Here is a 23,120-nt window from a genome sequence, read left to right as displayed (position 1 = left end):
TTTAATCCATTATAGGTGTCTGTTTGGAAACTATTTAGGTTACTTTTGGCTGACTTTCACCAGCCTGTGCACGTTTGAAGAAACATTGACTAAACATTTAACATTATACAGGGCCATTCTGTGAGATTGACAACAGATTTTTGCCTCCCGTGCTCCTCATCCCTGAGTCAGCTGAGAGTGTTGGCTGATACCGAACATCCTGGTTAGAGGGGCAGCACGTGTTCAGAGGCTGTGGCTTTGGGCAGCACGTGTTGTGTTAGAAAATGGTGCTAGTGTCTTTATGAACATGCCTAATTAGGTGTGAGAGCAGCAGAGCACTGGTAGTCCAGGCTTGAAGGTTGAGGATAAGGAATGCTGCTACTTAGCCTTACTGTAACTGTATTTGCTGTATTAAAAAAAAAGGGGGAGGGGGGGGGAGCAGGGTGTGTGTGGAGGCTGCAGGGAAAAGGGCAGTACAGGGAACGAATTGTACATATGTTCAGTCCTGTGGGACAAGGGTGAACAAGTGGTTATAGACTTCTCCATGGGATTTTTAACTTGTTCATGTCAGGACACTTTGAGGGGAGAGGAGGGGGCAGCAGGACAGTGAGAGCAGGAGAGAGCGATGGGAGGCAGGACAAGCAGCAAGAACTGGGGTTGGGAAGAGGCAGGAGAGAGGAAAGGCGCTGCGTGAGGCTGGGCAGAGCAAGAGGAGATGGAGGCAGGGAGGAACAGACCCATGGCATTTAAAGACAGTCAGGAAGAAAGCTTGGCAGTATTGAGCGAGGTGTACGTTAGCAAGGCTGCGCGGGTTTTATGTGGGTGCAGTGAGGCTGCCCATGCAGCCTTCGTGCCCCCTTTGTGCCCCTCCACTTGGGGAAGGGCTGTGCTGGGGCCACGTGGCTATTGGCACCCATGGCACAGCTGGCCTGATCTCTGTTCTTTTCAGCTCTTCTCTGAGGGCCATGCAGGGTGGACCCAGTGCACGATTCCGTGATTTCTTATCTTATTTCCCTTCCCCACCTATAATAATATCCAGCAGTGTTATGTATAGTTCGTGCTACAGTGCGGATGTGAATGCATCATTGTCATGACTGGCAACCCGGCAGCTGGTGGCAAGAGGAATAAAAATGTGTCAAGCACTGTGAGTGCTAAATTCATACAAAATTTTCTTGACCACCTCCTGGATTACTTTTTTGGTGGAATTGGTATGAGCAACACAATTGACTTGAAATACGTGTGAAGTCTGATAGGTGGAGGGGAAAGGGATTGATACACTAAACAGACTGTGCAGTGTGTGCCTTGTGTTTCAGGCGGTGCGTACTGAGAGATGGGACTGGTTTTAGCTGGTACCAGCAGGTAGATTTCTCTGTGCTTTGGTAACATGCTCCTACAAAAGATGGGGCTTTTGGGTTTTGTCTTTGCATTGTCATCTTTTGCTGGTGTTATATGAACTGCTGGCGAGCAGTGGCAGAGTGGTAGACTCTTCATTAGAGCTTTCCCTTGTCCTACAACTCCCACAGACACATGCAGCACTCTGTTGTAAACCAGCCCGAGTTTTGTCTCCTTCAGTCACAGAAACTGTTGTTTATAGATGGAGGTTAATGCTATTTAAGAACTGGATTAGCAAAGACGTAGTCATTTAACCACCGTTGCCTAAACTTGGATCGAGGCATTTCTTAGATTGTCCTGGCTGGGATTAATGATCTGCAGACATTCTGGATCGAGACTTTCATGGCAGGCCGTGCACCACTGAGGTGTAAATCTGCAGAGCTCACCATGACAGCAGCTGTATGCTTCGGCTGCTAAATGACTGTGGGTTTTGTAGAAACAAAGGCAAGTAAAAGACCTTTGTGTGTTGTGTGAACCTAACTTCCTCAGAGAAGTGAATTGTAAAGATAACACAGAAGATAGCTGATGCTTTGCTGTCCTTGGTTAGCTTAATACAGAGCAGAGTGTGGTGTGCTGGTAATTACAGCAGAATTCCCAGGCACCAGCAAGATCTGCTCCTTTTAAGTATTACAGGCTTGGGGTTCCTGGTTGGATTGGCACTTGTGCTTTTATCCCTCTTCTCTGAACTTCCTTAAAGGTATTTATCACTTTAGGGACATATTGATAAAGGCATGTTAGCAAATCTTGGAGCCTGAGCTTTGCAGGAGCAAATGTAGGAGGAAAGACTAGAATCGGTCTGAGTTTTGAGGAGGTGGGACAGAGGATTCCTTGCTCGCTGAATAAAGACATTATCTGCTTTGGGCAGTGGTGTGACAAATGCACCTACCTCAAGCGCAGTCCCATTCAGTTCAGTTAAAAGTCTTCCTTAAGGCAGGACAGCAGAGACAGATTTCAAAATAATGGTGTCATGTTTTTAAAACAAAATAAAACCCACAAAAGCCACCAGAAGCAAATGTGCGGCTATCAAGAAACAAATGCGGCTCTCAAGATAATGAGCTTTTAAAGATTAACAATGCTTAAAGTTGCAGGATGAAGGGAGAACAATCCAAAACATGGGTTGTGCCTGGGGTGCCTCTTCCTACCCCCCCCAACACAAAGTAGATGCTTCTCAGAAATAGAGGATGGATAGCAGCAGTCCCATGGAGACCCACTTAATAAAATCCGTTTGTATTCTTTATAGTCAAAATGTAGAAGTTGCACCCAGAACTTCTTTTAAAGTAATGCATAAAATATGTTGTTAATGACTATGTAGTAATCTGCACAGGCATGATGAACAGTTTCCATTGGGAACTTCTGAGGACTGTTTATGTTCAGCTCCTACAGGTGCATTTCTACAATGTAGGGCGAGGCTGTATTTGAAACCTCAATGTAATTCTGGTTTTTTGTATAAGAAAACTATGTGAACTATGGGCATATTCCCTTGGTTTTGATTTCAGAAATTTAAACCAAGACTATTACTTTGTTAGATAAAAGCAAAACTTAACTGAAAAGGACAATTAAAACAGTGATTGAAAACATATTCTTTCATTTGAGTGAGAAAGTTAGCACTCAAGGGAACTGGATTGTTTGCTTCAGGGCTTTTGGTGGGTAATGCTCTGCTTGGCAAGCATTTTGCTTCAAGTACATTTTTGTATGACTTTCCTGACTGAGAGCTTCAAAAATAAGCTGTAGGGAAGGGAGAAAGCAAAACTCAGAGATGCAGAAGAAAAGTATGAAGTCCCGGCTGAAGAGATCTAATCACTCTTGAAATATCTCAAAACGTATCAACCACGTTTAGAAATAGCTACATTAAAAAAGAAGGAAGCTTGATCTTTTTAACACTGTAAATCATGGAAAGCAGTGAAAACTAATATTTACGAGGGGGATTGTGAAAGCTTGTGTGACAGTTGGAAATTACATCACTGTTGTTTCAAATTCTTGTGTAAAGTAATGCAATACTGTGTTTATGAATGAATGAACAAATGATTCTGCTGTGCTAAGTGTACTCTATATGGATAAACTGGATTGAGTTATTTTTGTGTCTCTTGTCTTCACTTATGTTACTGTGCGGATTACAGTCCCATATGTTTCAATGTAAATAGAGAAAACTCAGTTCAGTGTATGTATTTTTTTTTTTTTTTATTCCAGATACAGACCCACGTGTATTAGAGAAACAAGAACTTCAGCAGCCAACCTATGTTGCTCTAAGTTACATTAACAGGTAAGTCTGGTTATTTTTCAGGTATAACTGATGTTGGTTTACACAAGATGTGTATATATGCATATGCCAAAATGGTATGCTTATGTATGCACTCTGATTTGTCTCATGTTATATGACACTATGATAACACCTGTTTTGGAAAGACAGTTGAATTAAATTTTAACTGAATTTTTAATCACTTTTACATAGGGCACAAGCAGCCCTTCAGCTGCACCACCCAAATACAATGGGGGATGAGGTTTTAGCCTTTTATGTTTAAGCTAAATCTTGTGCAAAACAAGGTAATTTGTCTTTGTTTATTTTTCTACTTTATTGTACTCCACAAAAGTGAGTGGGGAAAGAATTTGTTTTCAATCAAAAGGGAAATTTAACTTATAGTCATTCAATATGTAAGATATTTTTTTTACAGAACTTCAGAAGTTTTTCAGCCACAGTGTAGTCTTTTAAAATCTTGCTTACCAGCCCTATATAACCTAAAATTTGAACAATTTAAGAAATTGAACCAATTTTTACAGCACTTATTTAGATAACAGAGCCTTGGCTTTTCAGTTATTGATTGATGGCAGAACTGAAACCTCCAGAGTGCTCCACCATGAAGGTATGGAAGGGCTGCTAGTGTTACAGGAAAGAGCAGCCTGAGAGCTGCTCCTTATTTTCCCTCTCATCTAAGCACATTGCATAATTCAATGGAGGTAGCTCAGAGTATTTTTCCTCTTGGAGGAGACTGACCCATGGAGCATGCTGCATGAATGGAAAGATGGCAAGGTTTTGTGCAGCTGCAGTGCCCCTTTTTCAGTATGTTTGCCAAGCTGTCTTCTAATCCTAAATGAACACTGTACAGGAAGTGTAATTCCTCATTTAAAACCTTTTTCTGTTCTGGGTAAATCAGCATGCTTCTATTCTGGGATTATTTTGCCTTCTTTTATGTCACACTGGCTTTTTGATTGGGTGTACTGTGGTTGAAAGTTCCAGTTAGTTGCATTTTGGAAATATATTTCTCGGAAAATATTTTGTATGAGATTATTGGGTCTTATACATGGGATACCAGTTTCCCTTTGTATGAGATACAAAGTCACCAGCCTAGAAGATTAACTCAAAATTTAACTTAGGATAGACTGAGTTGATTCAAACTCTCATGGGTCATACGTAATGCAAAATTTTTCTAATTCTACTTTATTAATAATGAAAAAAATTAAAAACAAATAGACTCCACCATTTGGCTTTGTATAATATTTGCTGTAGAGAAGGGTGTTATAACAGGGGAAAATGAAGACTTTGAGGTATGAAAGTAAGAAGTGGTGTTCACTTGGTGAAATGACTAAATTTTCTCCACTACATGAGACTATGGTGATTAAGAATAGCTGGTATTGACATGATTTCCTCCTTGGCAAGTAACTCTTGTTCTTCCTGGAGACAGCCCTACCCTTTAAATCATATTTTGAAATTAACCATGATCCTTTTTAACACTTACTTCTGTTGATCTCATGTAATTTATAAAACTTTTTTTTTTTTTTTAAGTTTGTAGGCTTGGTATGTTGTGTATGTTGGTTTGTTTCCCTCTTTCCATTATATACTTGGGCGTTTTCTCTTGTTGCTTCTGTGGTTATTTTACGTAATGGGAGGGAGAGGGAAGTCTTTTGAAAATTAGGGGAAAGCTGTTTTAAGTCTACAGAAGGTGCCACGGGACTTGATTGTCCCATTTGGAATCAGACTACTTTTAAAGTAGTTTTGAAAGTGATACCTCATCTAGATTTCATTATTTTGGTACCCTTTTTAACAGAGTTCTGTGTGACTGAGGCAGTTTCAGTTAATCACTACATATTTTGTCCAAACTTTCTTAGCCTTTCAGTTTTGAGAGATAATTCTGAAGAACTGAATTGAGTTGTTCTTATGGTAAACCCAATCTGAATTGACTCTTTTATTTAAACCAGCTGCTACTTAATTGCTCTTTTAATTGTATTTTAATTTTTTCCAAAGTGCTGATATCTTTCATTGAACCACCTGCTCTATGTAGCTCAAACTCTTGAGGGAGCAGCAATATCCATTACACTACAAGACATGCCTTTCTATTTCCCATTACATATGCCAGAGCAGAGTTCTGCTTTGTTGTCCCAGGCTATGAACTCAGATTTTGTAGCCTAATACATGTCATAAACATGTTGCAAACTGTTAGATACCAAACACCAGATACTGCTGCACTTTTTTTAAACCCATACTTTTATGACTTCCAAGTGGAACTGAACTTAGCTCAGTTCCTGCTGTGAGTTCCAGACCTTGAAACTATCTTCCTCTGCAGGTTTGTGTATTTAATGTGTTCTGTGTGGGCCACACGCTCTCGTGGAGCCTGGGAAAACAGGGACTTCTGATTCTCAGGGACTGTCAAAATTGTATGATAAGATGTACACTTAATATAGTGGTGGTAGAAAGATTAAGTAGATGTGCTTTCTGCTGTGTTCATTGTCTTGTTGTATGGAGACCATTACAAGTTAAAAGAAAACAAAACATAAATCTGGGTTGTGTGGTTTTATAGCTGAGAGGGTAAAGTATCAGTAAAACAGAGAGAGTACATGAGTCTTTGTTTCCAACCCGAAACATATTCTTGTTCTCTTCCTTCTACCCCCGGTTATTTTCCTTCATTTCCCTTCCACCCCTGGTTATTTTCTCAGGCATATTAATACAGCAATATTGTATGTGCTCTTTAAGTTCTGAAACAACCTTCAGACTGTGGATGTCTGAATCTATAAGGCTCTGTCTCTTTCTCTGCTGGAGATTTACTGCCATTACAGCTTTCCGTAACTACACACAGATGCAGTTCCATAGTGTGTGATCCTTATGTAGACAGATAACATTCCTTTTAAAACCGGTGGACAAAATATAAATTATAGGTCATAATGGGTTACTATCGCTACATCAAACACTTGCACCAGGTATTGACTGAATTGCCACAAATCCTTTTCTCAGACAAAGTTTAGTGTAGCCTTAATGCAGTCCCCAGTATTGATGATTGTTCCCTACTTGCTTTTGGTTTGCTTGCTTAGAAGTCAAAATTGGAGTCAGTAAGACACACTACTGCCAACGCAGATGTAGTTAATCTGCTTCCATCCTATAAATACAGGAGTGGTTTGTGTGCAAGAGTTCCGTAGGGCTGCTACACGAATGGGATGCTGGCTGTGATCTGTCAGGAGTGGTTACACATGAGCACTTGGCCCAACGTCCTCCAGTGGTTCCTAGAGGTATTTCCTTTGTATATGAGTTAAGACACCTTTGTATTTTGTATTACATTAAAATGTAGTGACTAGTGGCACTAATTAATACTGCTTGTACTGCTACTTAGAATACAGTATTTATAGCTTGACATTAATTAGCATGACTATGAATTTTGCTTAGTGTTTATTGGAACCTACATAGTGCTGTTTGTGCCTCTGAGGTTGTTAGTGTGGCGCGTTGGAAGCAGTGGTGCTCGAGTTTGCTGTACTGTCGTGGAACATGAAGCCCTGGCATTGCAGCATACTGTCAAGGCTTTTAGGCATGTGCAGTCTAATGGAGGGAGAGTCCTCAGTATTTGCATATTCAAAAATGTGTTTAATATGGATACTGCTGGTTACCTGTTAGAGATGAGAGTAGCTGTTGTGCAAATGGATTTAATTTTTAAAAAGTAATAAAAAACACCCCAGCATTATTAGGACAAGTATGAGACAACAGAGGCATAAAAATAATTCCTCTGGCTAAAGAGGTGATACTAAAAAAAAATGCTAGAAATAAAAACTTAATGAATGAAAAATCCTTTACAATTATGTTTTAAAGGATGTATTTCAACTTTGAGATTGTAAGTACCAGAAATAGGAAGAAAGCATAATTTATTGGAGTAAATTCCTTTCACATTGAAAATGGAAGGTGGGAAGTGCGATAGTAACTTGTATTATTGGAAACATATGCCATAATAAGAACAACTAAATGTGCATTTAATACAGTTTCTATAAAATAAATTTTCTTTAGATACAGAAATTGTTTTGATTAAAAATAATTCATCACGGTGGGGAAAAAATGAAACTAGATCGCACCTACAATTGAAACTAAGCTGCCCTAATTATATAGTTTTACTGCGGATCACATAATAGCTGTATTAGGGAAATGCTGAAAGCAAAGGCTGTTGTAATCTTAAAATCTTTGAAGATACCAAAATACTTTTAATTACATTAACCCTAGTTTCTTTTTTAATAGTGGTTTTCTGTTGATAATTGATATACAAGAAAGGTTATATAGTAACGGTTTCAAGCATCAATCCTACAAGCAGTTACAGCACAGTGGGGTGGGTGTGTTCGGTGTTACCTGTAGGCAGTCTAGTGGATGAGGCTGCTGAATGTCTATAAAGTTTATGCTTGCACACAACTGGGAGCACAAATGAAGCCTGTGATCAAAACTGATGGCATTCTTGGGTGAATAGTCCCATCTCTGAGCCAGTCCTAACATTTTTGCCTCTCCTCTCCAGATCTTATTTTTAACTGGCAAGATTTTGCCTCGCTGCTACCATTATAAATTCCAGGAGGCTCCAGGCTTCTCCCCCATTTCCCTTTCCTTTCAACGGTCATTGACTTCTCAAGAACAAATTTCCCTACTCCGCTTCTTTTTTTAATAGCACTAGAAGTAAAATCAATCACTTCTGTGAGCGTATGCATTTGTGAAAGGAATTAACTGCATGTAAAGTTCTAACCACTGCAGACTGTCCCTGTGTCGTGTCCAGCTCACTAATTCTCGTTCTACTGCTATTACCTATTTTTTTCCAGGAGCAGTAATAACAGCTGGCACCATAGGATTTAATGATCATTTGAAAGTTATTTTGAAAAGTGCTAAGTCTTTTAAGTAGTGATATATTTAATATGCACTATGTTACTAATGCAATAACTAGAAGAATGTTTTGGATTTGGATGTAGTGCCCTTTGACTGCATCCATGTGGTTTCTTAGCAGACCATCTAAACCACATGATACTGCTTCTTTATTTCTTCGGCTTTAACTGCTGGGTTTTTTAAGGTACCATGCTCAGTCCTGGATAGAAATGTGAAGTGTTCCTTACTTCTTTCTATACAGGAGGTTCACTCTTGCCATTAGCAACTTCCATTCACATCCATTCTTTATCAATAGGGTTATCTTCTGCTGTGTGTTTAGCAGGTTTCCTCTGACAGTTCGTTCCGTGTACGTGTTTAGTTGTAACAGTTAAACATGCTTTCAGTAAGTACAGCAATTTATGTTAAAGCTGCCTAGCAGCATCCACACCTTTTGCTACACGTTGCGCTTTTTCCTGTGGTTCTGCTATGACAGATTTTCCTGGTGTAAGCTATCAGCAGTAGTTAAGTAAGAAGCTAATGAAAGACTGTAGCCTCTCAGAGGTCATACCCAACAAGTGGATGTGCCACCAAAAGGGTCTATAGAACGTTTTCTCAGCAGCAGTGCAATCCTATTGCTTCCTTTTTTTCCTCATGCTCAGAGCATGAGCATTAATTTGAGCAGTTGTTTGAATAACGTGGAACACCAAGATTCAGTTTCTTCCTTTCTGATCCCTTAGGAGTGTTTTAATCATAAGACTGTTACTTGGCTTGGGGTAGGACATGATTTCTTCTCTCGACATTTCTCCTCTTTGCCTCTTGATATCTGTGTACTGTCACTGGAATGGCTGTTGCGGCACAGTTTGGAATCAAACTTAAAAGTCCTGAGGCAGAAGAGAAGTAAGTTTGTTTCTCCTTGTGTTCTTTCTTAACGGATGCTTTTTCAGAAGGCATACGCAAAACGGAACAATTCTGAACAGTGAGCATCTTCCTCTAAAATAAGTATTCTCTGCATCATTCACCTGATAAGTGGAAGATCAGACTTCAAGTCTTTCTAATTCAGGCCTGAGATTTCATCTTTGAATGTGTATTTTTGGTGGCATCTTATAGTTGAATTGAGGCATGCTACAATATAAATACCCTTAAAAACTGATTTTTAATCTCAAAATACTTAATTTGACGGCTTGAATGCAAAAGCAGATTTTTTTTATGAAAAAGTGATTGAAAGAAAACCATCCTAACTTTTTTTTCAGTGTAGCATTCACTGTCTTAATTCTCATGTCATGATTCGGTAGCAAAAGGTAGAGACAAGAGCCTTACCCATTTTAGGAATCCTACTGGAGGAGATGAGTTTTTCTGCACAAGAAAATTCAAGCCAGTGGATCTGGTAACTAGTGCTGTGCCACCTGTTCAGACTTGCTACATTTTAGGGTGCCTGGTACCACAGTTCTTGGCCTTTGTCTTAAATTTTAACTTTTCCTTTCTGTAACATGATACCGTCTTACTTGAATCAAGTACCACAGCTCAGTAAAAGTGCAGCAGTTCTTTCAGACTGTTGATTCTCATCACGTTAAAGGTGTGTGCCGATGCTTCCAGTAGCTGCTGGATTGAATGCATGTGACAGAATACAGAAACGAAGGGATCAAAGTAGCATGTCAATTGCCAGATAATATTTTTCTGTCTGAGCTTATTTTTAGGTTTAGCAGTGACCAAGTAGATCATGTGTTTTTATTCATGTAGCCATATCTTTATGCTCTGCTATTTGACTTGCTCTGGAGATGGAACAAGACAAACTTCAGATAATAATTCAAACAAGATGTGCAGAAATGAATGCTAGCTAGGGTAAGGGGAATGCCTTTTGGTTTGGAAGGATTTATGCAGTTGGCTTTGTTTTCTCTTTCTCTTTTTATCAATTTCAAGCTAAGAGAAACTGAAGATTTATATAATATACAGCTCTTTTATTTCATGTCAACAGTAAAGATCAAAAAGCAGACTGGCATTTTGAGGAAAAGCCTTAATGCCATGCCCTGAAATAAAAATTACATGATGAATTAAAACATGTAGTACACTGAAGGAATGTGTTTTAGTTGTGCAGTTGTTTTTTTGTTTTTAATTGAGCGGTAATTAGCTTTCTTCTGGCAAGGCTCATATGGAAGACTCAGGGACAGAAAAAATTCCATCTCGTGAATCTCCAGGGAAAGAAACGTTGCCAAGTCAGCACCGTCCTTGCGAGTATGTGTGCAGACACCTCTCTGTGTGTAGCTTAGCTAGCAAACACTAGAGCTGTCAGTGTAAATCCTCAAGACTTTCAGGATTCTTGTCTTTATCAGTTTTCTTCATCTTTTGTCAATGTGGCATGCCAAAATGGAGGGAAAAATAATCTTGTCTTTCTAGCACTGTTTTTTGCCTTGACTGGTCCTGTTTCAATTGCCAGCTTTCTGTGTAGGTCTCTTGCACCAGGTCGCTTAGTTTTGGGAAGGGAGGGGTCTTCAGTTTCCCTTGCTTTAAAAAGGAGGGCACTTCTTTTCTGTGATGTTGAAATTTAATCATAAGCAGTAGTAGTAGTGCTCTCAGGACTGTGTGTTTGCTGTACAAAAAAATTGTATTCAGATATTTCACCGTCAGCTACGTAGGGTCACAGCTCTATCGGTATCTATTTCTCTGTACGATAGCACAGTGAGGCCCTTATTCTTATTAGACTCTGGTAATAACATACATTCATTCTTTATATTACAGTTATTTAACATACAAAGCTATTTGAAAAGCACACTGATGTGCCAGTTTCAGATCCTCTGCAGAAATAAGAATTTGTGGAAACTCTTATTATGCTTTGATTTCAGAGAAGTATGAGCAAAACCTTTACATTTATGCATTAATTTTCTTTCAAGTACAATCAGAGATAAAATGGCTGAAAACAGTAGCTTTTCTTACCATCTTTACGACTCATGGAAATGGCTGCTGTGTACAGCTAGTTACCTCCTATCCTGGTATGTTTTTTTCTTTAAATCACCATTAACAACAGCCACAAAATATTACATGTGCAAGAGAAAAATACAGGTGGAGTAAATAACTTTTTAGGAAAGGTCCTTGCTGTCTGGTGTTTTGCTAAAAGCTTGTCATGACCATCTAAGCTACGTGTGATGGCCTAACAGGTTGGCAAATTTACCATCCCAGGAGTCCCAAGGCAGTCCAGACCAGCTGCTGGTGAGATGCATTGACTGTGACCTTATTAATTTTTTTTTAATCTAAAGTTTTATTTATCACTGGTCTTCTGTTCTGCTTTTTCTAACTTTACTGATATTTTTTTTTTAAGTGGCAATATTTCATGGTAATGCTAACCATTTAGATGTGTTGTACAAAAGCATGCACAGGATTAATCTACACTAAACCTAAGATTTTAAAATAAATTTAGTAGTTTGAAATGCAAATTATTGCGTTACCTTTTTTTCTCCTATGTTAGCTTTTAGATATGTTAGTATATTGTGTATTCTTAGATTCCTTCCAGTATTGAATATCCCACTAATTTGTAATTTATTAACATGTAACAAACTACATCCTGGAATAATTCCTCAAGTGTCTGTGGGCACTTCGTGTTTCCCTCCCTTGTTCATTCTCATTTTTTTGCATACCTTCCAGGTCAGGGTGCTCGCGTATCATTTGCAAAATCTTGCTAATCTTCAGCGAGGGACGGGGACTGTAAGCCTAGAGGCCACGTAACAAAATAGAGTTGCAGCACAAAGTATGTCTTTGATTCTTGTTGTAGACATTCAGAAGTAGGGCTGCAGTTTGGAGGTTGCATACCAAGGCTATCCAAGAGATTAAGTGCAGATGAGAGAATATTCTTAGTGCTGGAGAACTTGGCTCATGAGGAAAGAATATTGATGTCATCTTCCGCTACATAAAATCTACTCCAAAGTGTTACTCTCAGCCTTAATTTTCATTAAATATTTTTGCAGTTGGGTTGACCTCTCAATTTGATTTTGAGCCAGAGAGAAAGTTTGTATATCCTGCAAAGATGCATTCATTATCCCACCACTTCCTCCACAATACTCCAGTGTCCCAAGCAATGGAGACCAGGTGGAGAGCTTGACGGACTTGGCTTCTCCCCTTATATTCCTAATGAGGCTGAGGGTGCATACAGCAGGCTGACAAGGGAATTTTGCACTCCATCAGCAAAATGCTGTTGGAGGATGGTTCTCCAAGATAACATGACTGGGCTAACACCAGCTGTAACCGTCACTAAGCACCTTCAATACAGAGCTGAAAGGATCCCGTGTTGTGCACTGGAATCCCAACTAGGCTTAATGCTGCGGAAACGCAAAACAAAGTGAAGGTTAAAACTGAAGTCAACTGAAAGCAACTGGTGGATATGAAACGTGAGAGAAAAGAGAGCAACGAGGATCTATATTATGGCAAGGAAATTAGTGAAGCCTGACTGCCTTGATTGTAAGCAGGTATTATATAGTAAAGGAACTTTTAATATGATCAAAACATAAGCGAGAAAAGGTTCCTGTGTAACTGAATTTTGTTTGGCATTTGATTTTCCTTTGGATTTGCTCTCATAAACTTGCAAAGTGCTAATAGTGTTAAGAGGAAGCCCTGGCATATCATCAGTAGATTATTATTTATCTAGTGATTTTTATTAAGATAGTATGGCATCGTGTAATCAGAAAATAATTTTTCAACAGTGTAGAGACATATGCAAGACCGTGGGACTACTTTGTTTTTGTTGTTGTTACGAATGCAAAACCAGAGGATAGATTGCTCTGATCTTGTCCTTAGATTTTTCTGAAACTTCTTGTCCACACCTCAGAAAGTGAAGACAATTTACGAGACTGTAAAAATGAGAATCTGCATTATGAAGTAGAAAAAAATGTGAAAGTGCTGTGCATACATGGGCAGCTTTTGATATACGGCTGTTGAATGTGTTTGTGAATACAGGTGGACAGTCACATACCTGTGACCTCGGAAAGTCTTAACTCTAAAACAGAATTCAATGCATTTTAACAACAGTTGTGTATGTCGGCATTACACGTTGTTTAAGCAACTTACACTGGATTAAGGTGGCCTGAAGCACTCAAAAAGCTTGCTTGGTTCAGCGAACATGCTATTGAAAGGAGGCTCTATTCAATTAATTTGGCTCAGTTATGGTACAATTAGTCAGGCTGATTTAATACTTTCTGAGTCTTGGTTTCCCTAAAGCGATACATTTGCAGACATTAGATTTCATGTTCTCATTTCCCTGAGAACTGAGAAAGGTTTTCTTTCTTTGGTAACATTGGGGGTTGGTTTGTTTATTTTTAAAATCAGGCACGTTTTTTTTCCCCCAAGTGGTGTATGAGGATACAGGCAGAGATGGAAATAATTGCAACAGTACTTCCATCTACAGGTGTAGATGGTCCATGGGGGTAGACACTGCTGATTTTGTCTTTGATTTACAGAGGAATTGTTGTGGGTTTGCCTTGCAAGGCAGTTTAACATCTAGTAATTTCAAATTAGAGTAGATTTTGTAATGTATGCAAAAACCACTGTAACAGAGAGGGAAGTAGTTATGAATTGTGGTGCATGCTCTGCAGCCTTGGTGCTACCATCTGTACCGACGTAGGTATTTTGGTGAGACCAGCCTCGTCACGCTAAATTTGCATGACAGGCCATGTTATACTCTCTCTCCTGTAATAGTATGACCTTTCTTTTTCAACATACTGTAGTTTCTTTGATATGTGCTGCTGTGGTATACTACAGGGAACAGTGAAGATCTGAGTAATTTTCCTCTGACATTCTTTTAATGCTGTTAGACTGAGATTATGGAATCCGGGGACTTTGGTGTGGTGGTTTGTTGTTGCTCTTCCAGCTCCTCCTCCGTGTAATCTTTCCTGGCTTTTCTTAATGTGTCAGGTGTGTGAATCTTGTATTTCCAGCAAAATTGTCAGTGAGGCCTGCCACCTGTTGTGTTTGTAACAGCGAAGCTCAAGGGTCACTAACACTTTGTAGCTGGCTTCTGCTCCTACTTGCCTGTTCTCCTGCTGCCCTCAGCTTCTTTAGGCTTCTGCCACTGTCTCTTTATGTCCCCCTGTGTTTCTGGCTGGGCAGTGCTAGCAGTTTATTGGCCTTAAGGAGAATGTACGATCTTGGTGCCCCTTTACAAGCTGATGAAGGGGCACTCTGGATGGAGGTGCAGAAAAGGCAAGTTGTTCCACAGTTGCATGTAAGTAACATTTCACATTTGCCACTATCAGTGTTGGAGATTGACATGTGCCTTGATTCATTAACTTTTAAAAAGAGCTCTTGAGCTGGGAATGGGTTGGGTTTATTACTTGCTTTTGTAGTGTGGGTAGCAAGACCATTCCTATTATCCTTCACCCATAGCTTCTGTGGTGGTGGTGCATTCCTTGCCAATTTCTGGTGGTAAGTTCCCCTCCTCTTACACACAATGTAAAGTAGTTTCAACAAAACCAGAATCTTTGTTGAAAGCCATTTCCTTCCCTGCACTAACTTCCAATGTGAAACACTCTTAACAAAGGGTTAAAAAAAAATCCAAAGCATCCTTCTGTTCAAGGTGAGGCTATGCATTTGTGTGACTTTCTTTTCTACTATTTCTGATTTCATTTGCTCATGTATCATTTCTAAAAGGTCAGCGTTTACCAAAAGTTGTTATAGCAGTTTAAACCATGTCACTTGGACAATACTATTTGCAAGAGGTAGCTAACAGGTTCTGTACTCTATATAGAGGATTGCCAGGGCCGATGCTGACTTTTTAACATAAAACTTCCATTTAAGCTTTTAATAGTCTAATATTTTTAATATTTTCAGCACTGAAACTTTAAGCTTATGCTTTTAACGTGTTGTTTGAAATCTGACTGACTACAAATAGTCTGTTGCCTATGTTGAGATCCTAGAAATGGCCCGAATTTGCACCCAGTGCTATATAGCAACTGTTTAATAAAAAGAACACCAAGAATGTGTTACCATTTTCAATAATGAGAAAATATCTCTTGCTAAATGTAATTCTCATAATCTGTTAAATATACTGTAAAAATGACATTTTGTGGGGGATTTCAAGTACACGTAGGGGAGTACTTAGGTTTGCTGTTCCCGTTAATTTTGCCATGTAAAACATATCCCTTTATTTTTTTTAATTTTTCTACTGATTTCTCTTTCACGGTTCTTTAGTCATTATGCACCCAGAGGTTGCCCTTTTGTTGTTGTTGTTTGCCATTTAATGTAGAAGGCTGGAAAAAGGTTTTGTAGAAACTGTAGCGCCTTTATATAAAATTAATGTATTCTTCTTTGTGCTAGTAGAAGACACATAGAATCAATATGTAAGAACTCCTAATTTTTCTTTTAATACTCCTTGTAGTGCAACCTAATTTATTCTTACTGGCACCTAAGGTCCTGTGCACATAATTGATCATTTGCATCGTACTTTTTAAGGGCCTGTGAAAGGTTGCTGGTAGCTTTGATTTTGTCATCTGGTTCAGTTAGAACAATGTAACTTGAGCACAGCTAGGCTGGAAATCGTAGGCAGTATCACAGCTCTACTGGACACCAGCATAAATCCCTTTCAGTTAATAATGATTTCCCTTTAGACTTAGGGCCAGTCCAGTAAGGGCTCTTGACTGGAACAGTACATTGATTTGAGGTGTTTCTGCCTCAAAATCTGTTACAGGAAACTTCCTGCTACAGCTTCTAATTGACTTCATTTACAAATCACATCTGCATAAATGAAGACTAACTTAAGTCATCTCAGCAGCACGTTGCTTGTGAGAGATAGGAGTTAGCTGTCTTCCTATATGACTTGGACCATTAATATTATGAAACTTGGGGTTTTTTTAACAATATTTTTGTGCGGGTATCAAATAATTTCCAAACCTGAAAGTAACACTGATGAAGTTTTGATTTCAGACTACAAAATTTAATAGATTTTGCTTACATGTTATGCAATATAAAATAACAACCTATGTCCCTTCCCAAAAGTAAATTGTCTAGGGATATTTTAATTTTAATTATTGTTTTAATATGATTGAGAAGTAAGGAAACATTGCCAGAAGTACAAGTTTTATTGGGAAAGATGTCATATGTTCAAAGAGCTAGGTAACTTGCAATTAACTTGCATTTTGGTTTTGTATTCATGTGACCCATATAAGATGTTCAGTGTCCTCGTAATTTTTTCCTTTCCCATTGCTACCTCAGTGATGGTACATGCAGGCTGAAAATACTGCTTTACTAAAGTTTGGGCTTAGTTATTTCACATTCTGAATGTCTAAAAAGTATGCTGGGGGGTTGTGCAAGTGTTGTGATGGAAGGGCTAACAGTTTCTTTGTAAATTATTATAATAGGGAAAGAAAACAACTATGGCCCAGAGGTATTCTGCCCACATTTCTTGAAAATAGTTCCTTGGCAAAAATTGTAATAAAGTAGAAGTCCATTAACCATGAACAATTTTTGATTTGTAACAGCAGTAATTGTATGCATACTGCTTGTCAATGCATGTTCTCACATATGGTATAAAACTAAAACATTGCTATCTGAAGAGTTCTTCATTTTTGCTGATGTCCTCATTTTGTTTGAGACATCATTTATTGGGGCAGCATGTAGGGCACAGTTGAAACTTTCATGATGAAACCTGAAACTGGATGAAACAAACCTGAAGGCTGGATCAAGTTCACAAGAACATTTGCTGAGGTTTGTAAGTCTGGGTTGAATTTGCAGCCAATCTGTGCTCACTTACTGTGCACTGAAAGAACCACAAGAAATGTATTGGTTTCATATGGTTTCAGCCTCTAGTCATTTCACACTACTGGTGACTTCAGTAAAAGCTGGACATTGCTTTCTCAAACACCAGTGGAAGTGAACGGAGGAGCATGTAAAGTGATTTTAAAAAGTCAGATGTGGTAAGTGGGTTGACAGAGCGTCATCAGGTAGGAAGGATACAGAAAGCGAGAGACTTTTGTGCTCTTGAAAGTATGAAGAGGAAAGGCAGGTGTCAGGTGTAGGCAAGACCTCCCATCACGCCTGAGAAGCTCCCACTTGGTCGTTATCAGGCTGCAGTACAAGTGTCAGGATTGGACCGTGCGTGCAAGGTGGGACTATTGTTGGCAGGGCAGAGTGGACAGGGAAAGACTGATGAACAAAAGTGAGGATGGCTTCCCTTCCCTGCTGTGGGTATAGACATAGGAGTTCTGTGGAGGATTTCTTCTCTTCAGGGGATGAAAAAAAGGGAGAAATTTTAATTGTGCGATATGAGTATTTTGGGGGAATAAAAGACTGGATCAACAGATTTATAAGATGACTGAAACACACAAAGAAAGGAGAATTCAAGGGATGGGATACACAAACTGAGTCCAGGAAGAGTTCTTCAGTGTCATGGGTGGGGGCCAGTATCTCATTTTGGCAGTTTGAGAAGGGAGGCACTAAATTTCTTGGTGTAGGGTTATTTCTGGATCCTGATGAGTAGATGTAAAAGGAAAGCTTTCAATTTTGAATCATCTCTAGTAAGTATAATTTCTTGCTGCTGGGCGTCACTTAAAAACTTTGTTTCCTCATCCTCAGAATATAATTGCTGACATTGGTGTTTGCAGCTCTCCCTTATGAGCACCGTGTCGCGGAAGTCTCATGGATGCATGTTTGAATATCTAGGACTTTGTATCATTCTTCTGAGGTAATGCTGCTAACGAATGGTTCCCTTCTTATTTCTCTGTCAGTGATGTCAACAACAATCAAATTAGCTAGCTCTTGAAGCTGCTGAACTTTGGGCTTACTTCCAAAGTATTTGGAAATGTATTTGGCAGAAGAAAATTCAATAATAAATAAAAAGTGATCTCCCAAAACATATGTAGGAAGCCTGGTGTCTGGGAACCCATTACACTTCTTGCCAATCAGAGTTGTGGGACCTGCTGGCTGTTTGCTTTTTTTTTTTTTTTTTTTTTTTACTAAGCTTAACAGTACGGTAGAGGTCTTAAAAGTTAAATAAATTAATCTAATCTTCATCTAATAAGTTGTTGGCTGGGCAAGAAAGACCCAAATGAGTTCTCTGGGTACTGAGGGGAAGGTCTCAGCTGCTAAATGCTTCTAGCAGTGCAACCCTGGAGGAGCCTTGGCACATAAGAGTTTAGAGAAAGCAGGTTTCCATTATTTTTGCTGGTCATAGTCAATTTGTTTTCTGTCCATATCATCTAATGGAAAACTCTCTATGGCCTTCTGTTTGGCACTCTTAACGTTTCTCGCAGTACTTCCCAGAACTAGTGGTTAGTAGTTCTAAACATCTATGAGAAATGAAGTGCCTTGCTCTAATACTGGCTTCACATCAGCGGGAGTTGTAAAGAACAGTGTAAGGTAGAAACAGTTATAGGAGGAACTTATAATAAGAATAATCACCCAGATATCTAAGAAACCTCCCAAATTAAATCTTCCAGTTTTGTCTCTTTGGCACCTGTCTTCCTGAAGATGCTGAATGCTGCAGGCAAAGTCTGTCAAGCCAAAATTGGGACTGTGCATCCCGTGGTAGCCATGACAGAGAACAGTATCTAAAGGGATGAATGCTATCGGTCTTGAGCAGTGGGTCTTCAGGTGGGTCTGTCTGCATGCTTCATTTGTAGCCAAAACTTTTCTGCTGACTTTCAACAACTGGTCCGCAATACCTGAACTACAAACCCATTTTTCAAGTGACAGATGCTGAAGACTTGGCTAGACAATTACATTAACACTTACTTTTGGGTGTCAAGCCTAAAAACCGTACATGCAGAGAGCATACTGGCAATACTTTTACATGAGAGCAGCAGTTCACAAAAAGTAGCATTTTCATGATTCTGTCTGAGATGCAGCTTTTGAGGAGAACAAAACCAGATAGTCCTTGAGGAGCAATTCACTTAAAACAGCTCACAGTTGTAAGAACTGGCTGCCATTAGCCTTGTAGCTCTCGCTACCTGACTGCATATTTGTACTCTTTGTTTTGTTTTTCCTGCCCCCCTCTAATTTCCTGTGAAAATGAAATTAATGCAGCTCAGACTGTGCCTCTGGTGTTTTTCCCCCTGAGTAACTTTAGAGCATTTCTCAGTACGTTGAAACAATAGGGACAGAGCTGGTGACTTAGATTGTATTTGGTGAGATGCTATGTGATTTAAGCAGCGTCATGTAGGTTAAGAGCTGGTGAGAGGATATCAAGGAATCATTGCTGTGAGGAGGAGCATAGCATCTCACCAGATAAGAAAGAACAGTAAAAGGAGAAGAGAGTGGGGTCTACAGGAGGACCTATTTGCTCTTTACCTGTGTTCATGCATTATAACTTTGAGACTAAGAATATGTATTTTTCAAACACTGCCAGGTAAATTACAGAGGAAGGGAGGTGTTTTGCATTAAATCCCTTCTGTTGTACCTCTGTCCGTGAAGACTGTTTCAATCACTGTTACTGAAGAGAAGATTACTGACGGCAGACAAGTTAAAATGAATGTACACTTTCAATTCTTCTGTTTATTTCATGTGGGGATGAAATGGGAAATGTTTTCTATGGAAATTAGAGGACAACTATAATAGATATTCCCAATAGCATGTAAAATACCTCAATCTATTTTTCCTCAAATACGGTCTGTGTTAATGTAGCACAAGTTACAAACTGCTTCTTCCTTGCATCATTTGAGTTTTGGGAAAGCCATTAGCAAAGGTATGAAGCTGTGAGTCAAGATGCGCAGGTTCTGTTCCCCATCCCATTAATTACCTGCTTCACGATCTAAGGCAAGTAATTTTTCTGCCCCTGTGTCACTTCCTAACCTGTCTGATGCTTTGGCTGACTGTTGACAGATCCCTCCATCTCTATGATAAAAAGTACTTTATATCAGACAGGTGGTGTTGTCAACTGCACCCCTCTAGTTGGTGTCTGTTCCTGCAGCATATTGAGAATTACAGTTAATAAGCTAATCAAATAGAAGTATGTTAATTTAATTTCAGCGAAACAGATGTTACTTTAAATTCCATAATGCATAACATAGAGGTTAGTTTTTCAAGACTGGACAAGGTGGGCAATTCAATGTGAATTAAATGCAGAAATTTCCAGTAACATAAGTGGTTTATAAAGGTTTGGTTAGTTTTTCTGCCCTCATCTGTTCATTTTCCTACACGTTTCTTCTGCTTTGGTAGTCTGGTTTAAACGGGAAGAAAACTATCAAGGTGTTCTGTCAAAGGTTGCTTTCTAGTAAAAGTCTGCACAGAATATTACAGTACTGACAGCTGTGTGAAAATGTATATGCTGAGAGACTTCAAATTTTGAATTCTTTGTGCTTGGCATTCATATAATAGGTTAGATCTGTTGGCTCCCTCAACTTGCCATTTGTCGGAAAATGGGCATTTATGAACTTGAATGTATGGTGTGTGTACAATACAACTAAAATGAGGCTGTGTAAGCTTCGAAAATTATATTCCAAGAAAATACTAAAATCAGTTTGTAGTCCATTCTCATCTTTTCTGTTTTTTAAATGGTGATTGGTAAAAATCCCACACCTCAAAATATCATTGTCCACATTTCATATATTGTCCTTAGTTCTGTGGAATTAGTGAGCTTGAAATCCTACTGACAGGAGAATGTTTTAATCCAGATGGCCTCAGCTTTGCGTAATTTACCTTTTAATGTATGGCTTGCCAGCTGGGACAACTCTGCTTTGGGTGAAATTTGCATAGCCATCAGATATTTGTTACATGCCTGGAAAGAAAAGTGGGAGCAAGTTCTGGCTTATGCTAATACTTTGCTATCACCACATGCTACCACTAAAGCAGCAAAAAAGAATTACACTTTTCATTTGTTCTCGGCAGTTAAATTATGAGCCTCTGCCTTATAAAGATTAGATATTTTTCTGTAAGCTCTTTAGTACCGATGAAGCAGGCAGTGCTTTAATCGTGAAATTGTTTCACCTTGTTAAAATACTGCTGTTCTTGTTGAACAAATTAAGTTATAAAATACTGAATACGTGCAACAGGCATTTCCAGACTTCAAATAAATTTTCAGACAAAACAAACTAAAACATTATGGGAATTCACTTTTTAATGCTTGTTTTTATTCTAGATCTATTTTTGTTAACAGGAGTTTTAAAAGATTAGACATTACTGGTTCTAAAATAGTGCCATGCTGTTCTTGTAAATGTCCCAATAACAACAATAATTAATATCCCCACATTTGCATTTTAAGCCACTCCATTTTCCTAGTCATCTATTACTTGGATGTAAAAAACCATTTCTAGTCAAAACCTGGCATAAAATACCTGAATTTCGTACTTTTTACCAGACGTTAAAAGAAAAGTGAACAAACTCATCTTCCCCCACCGCTGCCCCCCACTAAAGTGTTCAATAAAGTATGAGGTAAATTCTGTCCTTGTTTTGATAAATGGTTTTCATTTTTTGCAAGTTCAGAGTATCTCTGATTTAGAAAAGATTTAAACAACAAAGATGGGCGGTAGAGAAGGGGGATCTGCCTTGCGATGGTTAACAACATGTAAAATGCTGCCTTCCAGAATGCTAAGCAGCCTCAGCTCCTTGGTGATTTCAGAGGAACACTGGCTTGGTATGGTGGAGTACTGCAAGAAAGCATTCACAGTCTCCGTTTGGCCACTATTTAGATGGGTTTGGTTGCAGACTGTGGTAGAGTGCTGATCACATACGTCTCAAAATATTTCCAGGTTATTAATTCAGGCCAAGGGCCCAGTCAGAGATATAGTTTCTTCAGAGTAATATGTGTCCTTGTCTTCCGTGAGAATATAAATATTTTTCACCTACATCTGTTTCTTATGATGACCCTGGTTTGCCCAACCCAAAACTTACTACAAAAGCCTGTAGTTTCCTATTGAACCTTCTGGAAGGAAACTCCTCGAGCCTGGTGTGAAATTTCTGGATATACAGAGAGAGACCCATTGAATGATGGATTTAAAATTATACTTGATGAGGTGCAAGTTTTATTCTGTTTTCGCTGTTCTAATTTTAGTTTTCATTGGGGGGAAAAGTTGAGAAATTTTGACAATCTTCCGAAAATGACAGAAGCATCTCCTGCTTTGAGTTAATGGCCACACAAAACTCACCAGTGTGCCAGCCAGAGCCCTACCCTGTGACACTGGGAGTGGGTGGGTGGTTGTTTCGTACAGAGCTGAAGGGCGGTTTTCCTGGTGGATCGGTAAAGGTCTGTTGCAATAGTATTGGTTTTATACCAATGAATCATCTCTAGTTAGAAAAACTTTTTCTTCAAGCCTGACTTCAGTTCATGCAAATATCCTAACTGCGTCTCCCATCAAGGGAATTGCATGGTTGTGGCAGATTTCTGTCCAGAAGTACTTGGCTTGCACAGTGTGTAGGTGTGAAAGTTACACATAACTCAAGTACACTATTTTCTCTTCAATTAACGTGTGTTGCCACCACCTGAGGAGACTAGGGCAAACAGCGGCATATACTGACCAGACCAGGTTTGAAGCCTGCTGTCAACTGCTGTTCTTATTACCAGCATGGTTTTTTTGTAGCACTTCGGCTTTGTTCCAAATTGAGTTGAAGTCTCACATCTATCTTTGAAAGCGATATTTTTTGAAAGCTGTTCATGTGTGGATGTACCCTCATGCGTCTGCAGGAGGAGCAGGGGGGGAAGGGAACAGTACCAGCCTGTATTGCTGGAAGCACGTTCCCCCCGTGCAGACTGCTCTGCTAC

The 23,120-nt window shown here is 39.2% G+C and overlaps 1 protein-coding gene across 1 annotated transcript in view; it reads left to right on the top strand.

The window, feature by feature from the left end:
• Window positions 1-23,120, top strand: part of JAZF1 (JAZF zinc finger 1) — a 195,148-nt gene that overhangs the window by 103,275 nt on the left and 68,753 nt on the right. The window contains exon 2 of the mRNA XM_056336513.1: window positions 3,559-3,631. Coding sequence (XP_056192488.1) covers window positions 3,559-3,631 — 73 coding nt within the window. The remainder of the gene's footprint in view (window positions 1-3,558; window positions 3,632-23,120) is intronic.

Source organism: Falco biarmicus, chromosome 4 (genome assembly GCF_023638135.1).
Source record: "Falco biarmicus isolate bFalBia1 chromosome 4, bFalBia1.pri, whole genome shotgun sequence".
Taxonomy (NCBI): Eukaryota; Metazoa; Chordata; class Aves; order Falconiformes; family Falconidae; genus Falco; species Falco biarmicus.
Note: the sequence above shows the minus strand (reverse complement) of the source record. Positions and strands in the feature narration are given on the sequence as shown.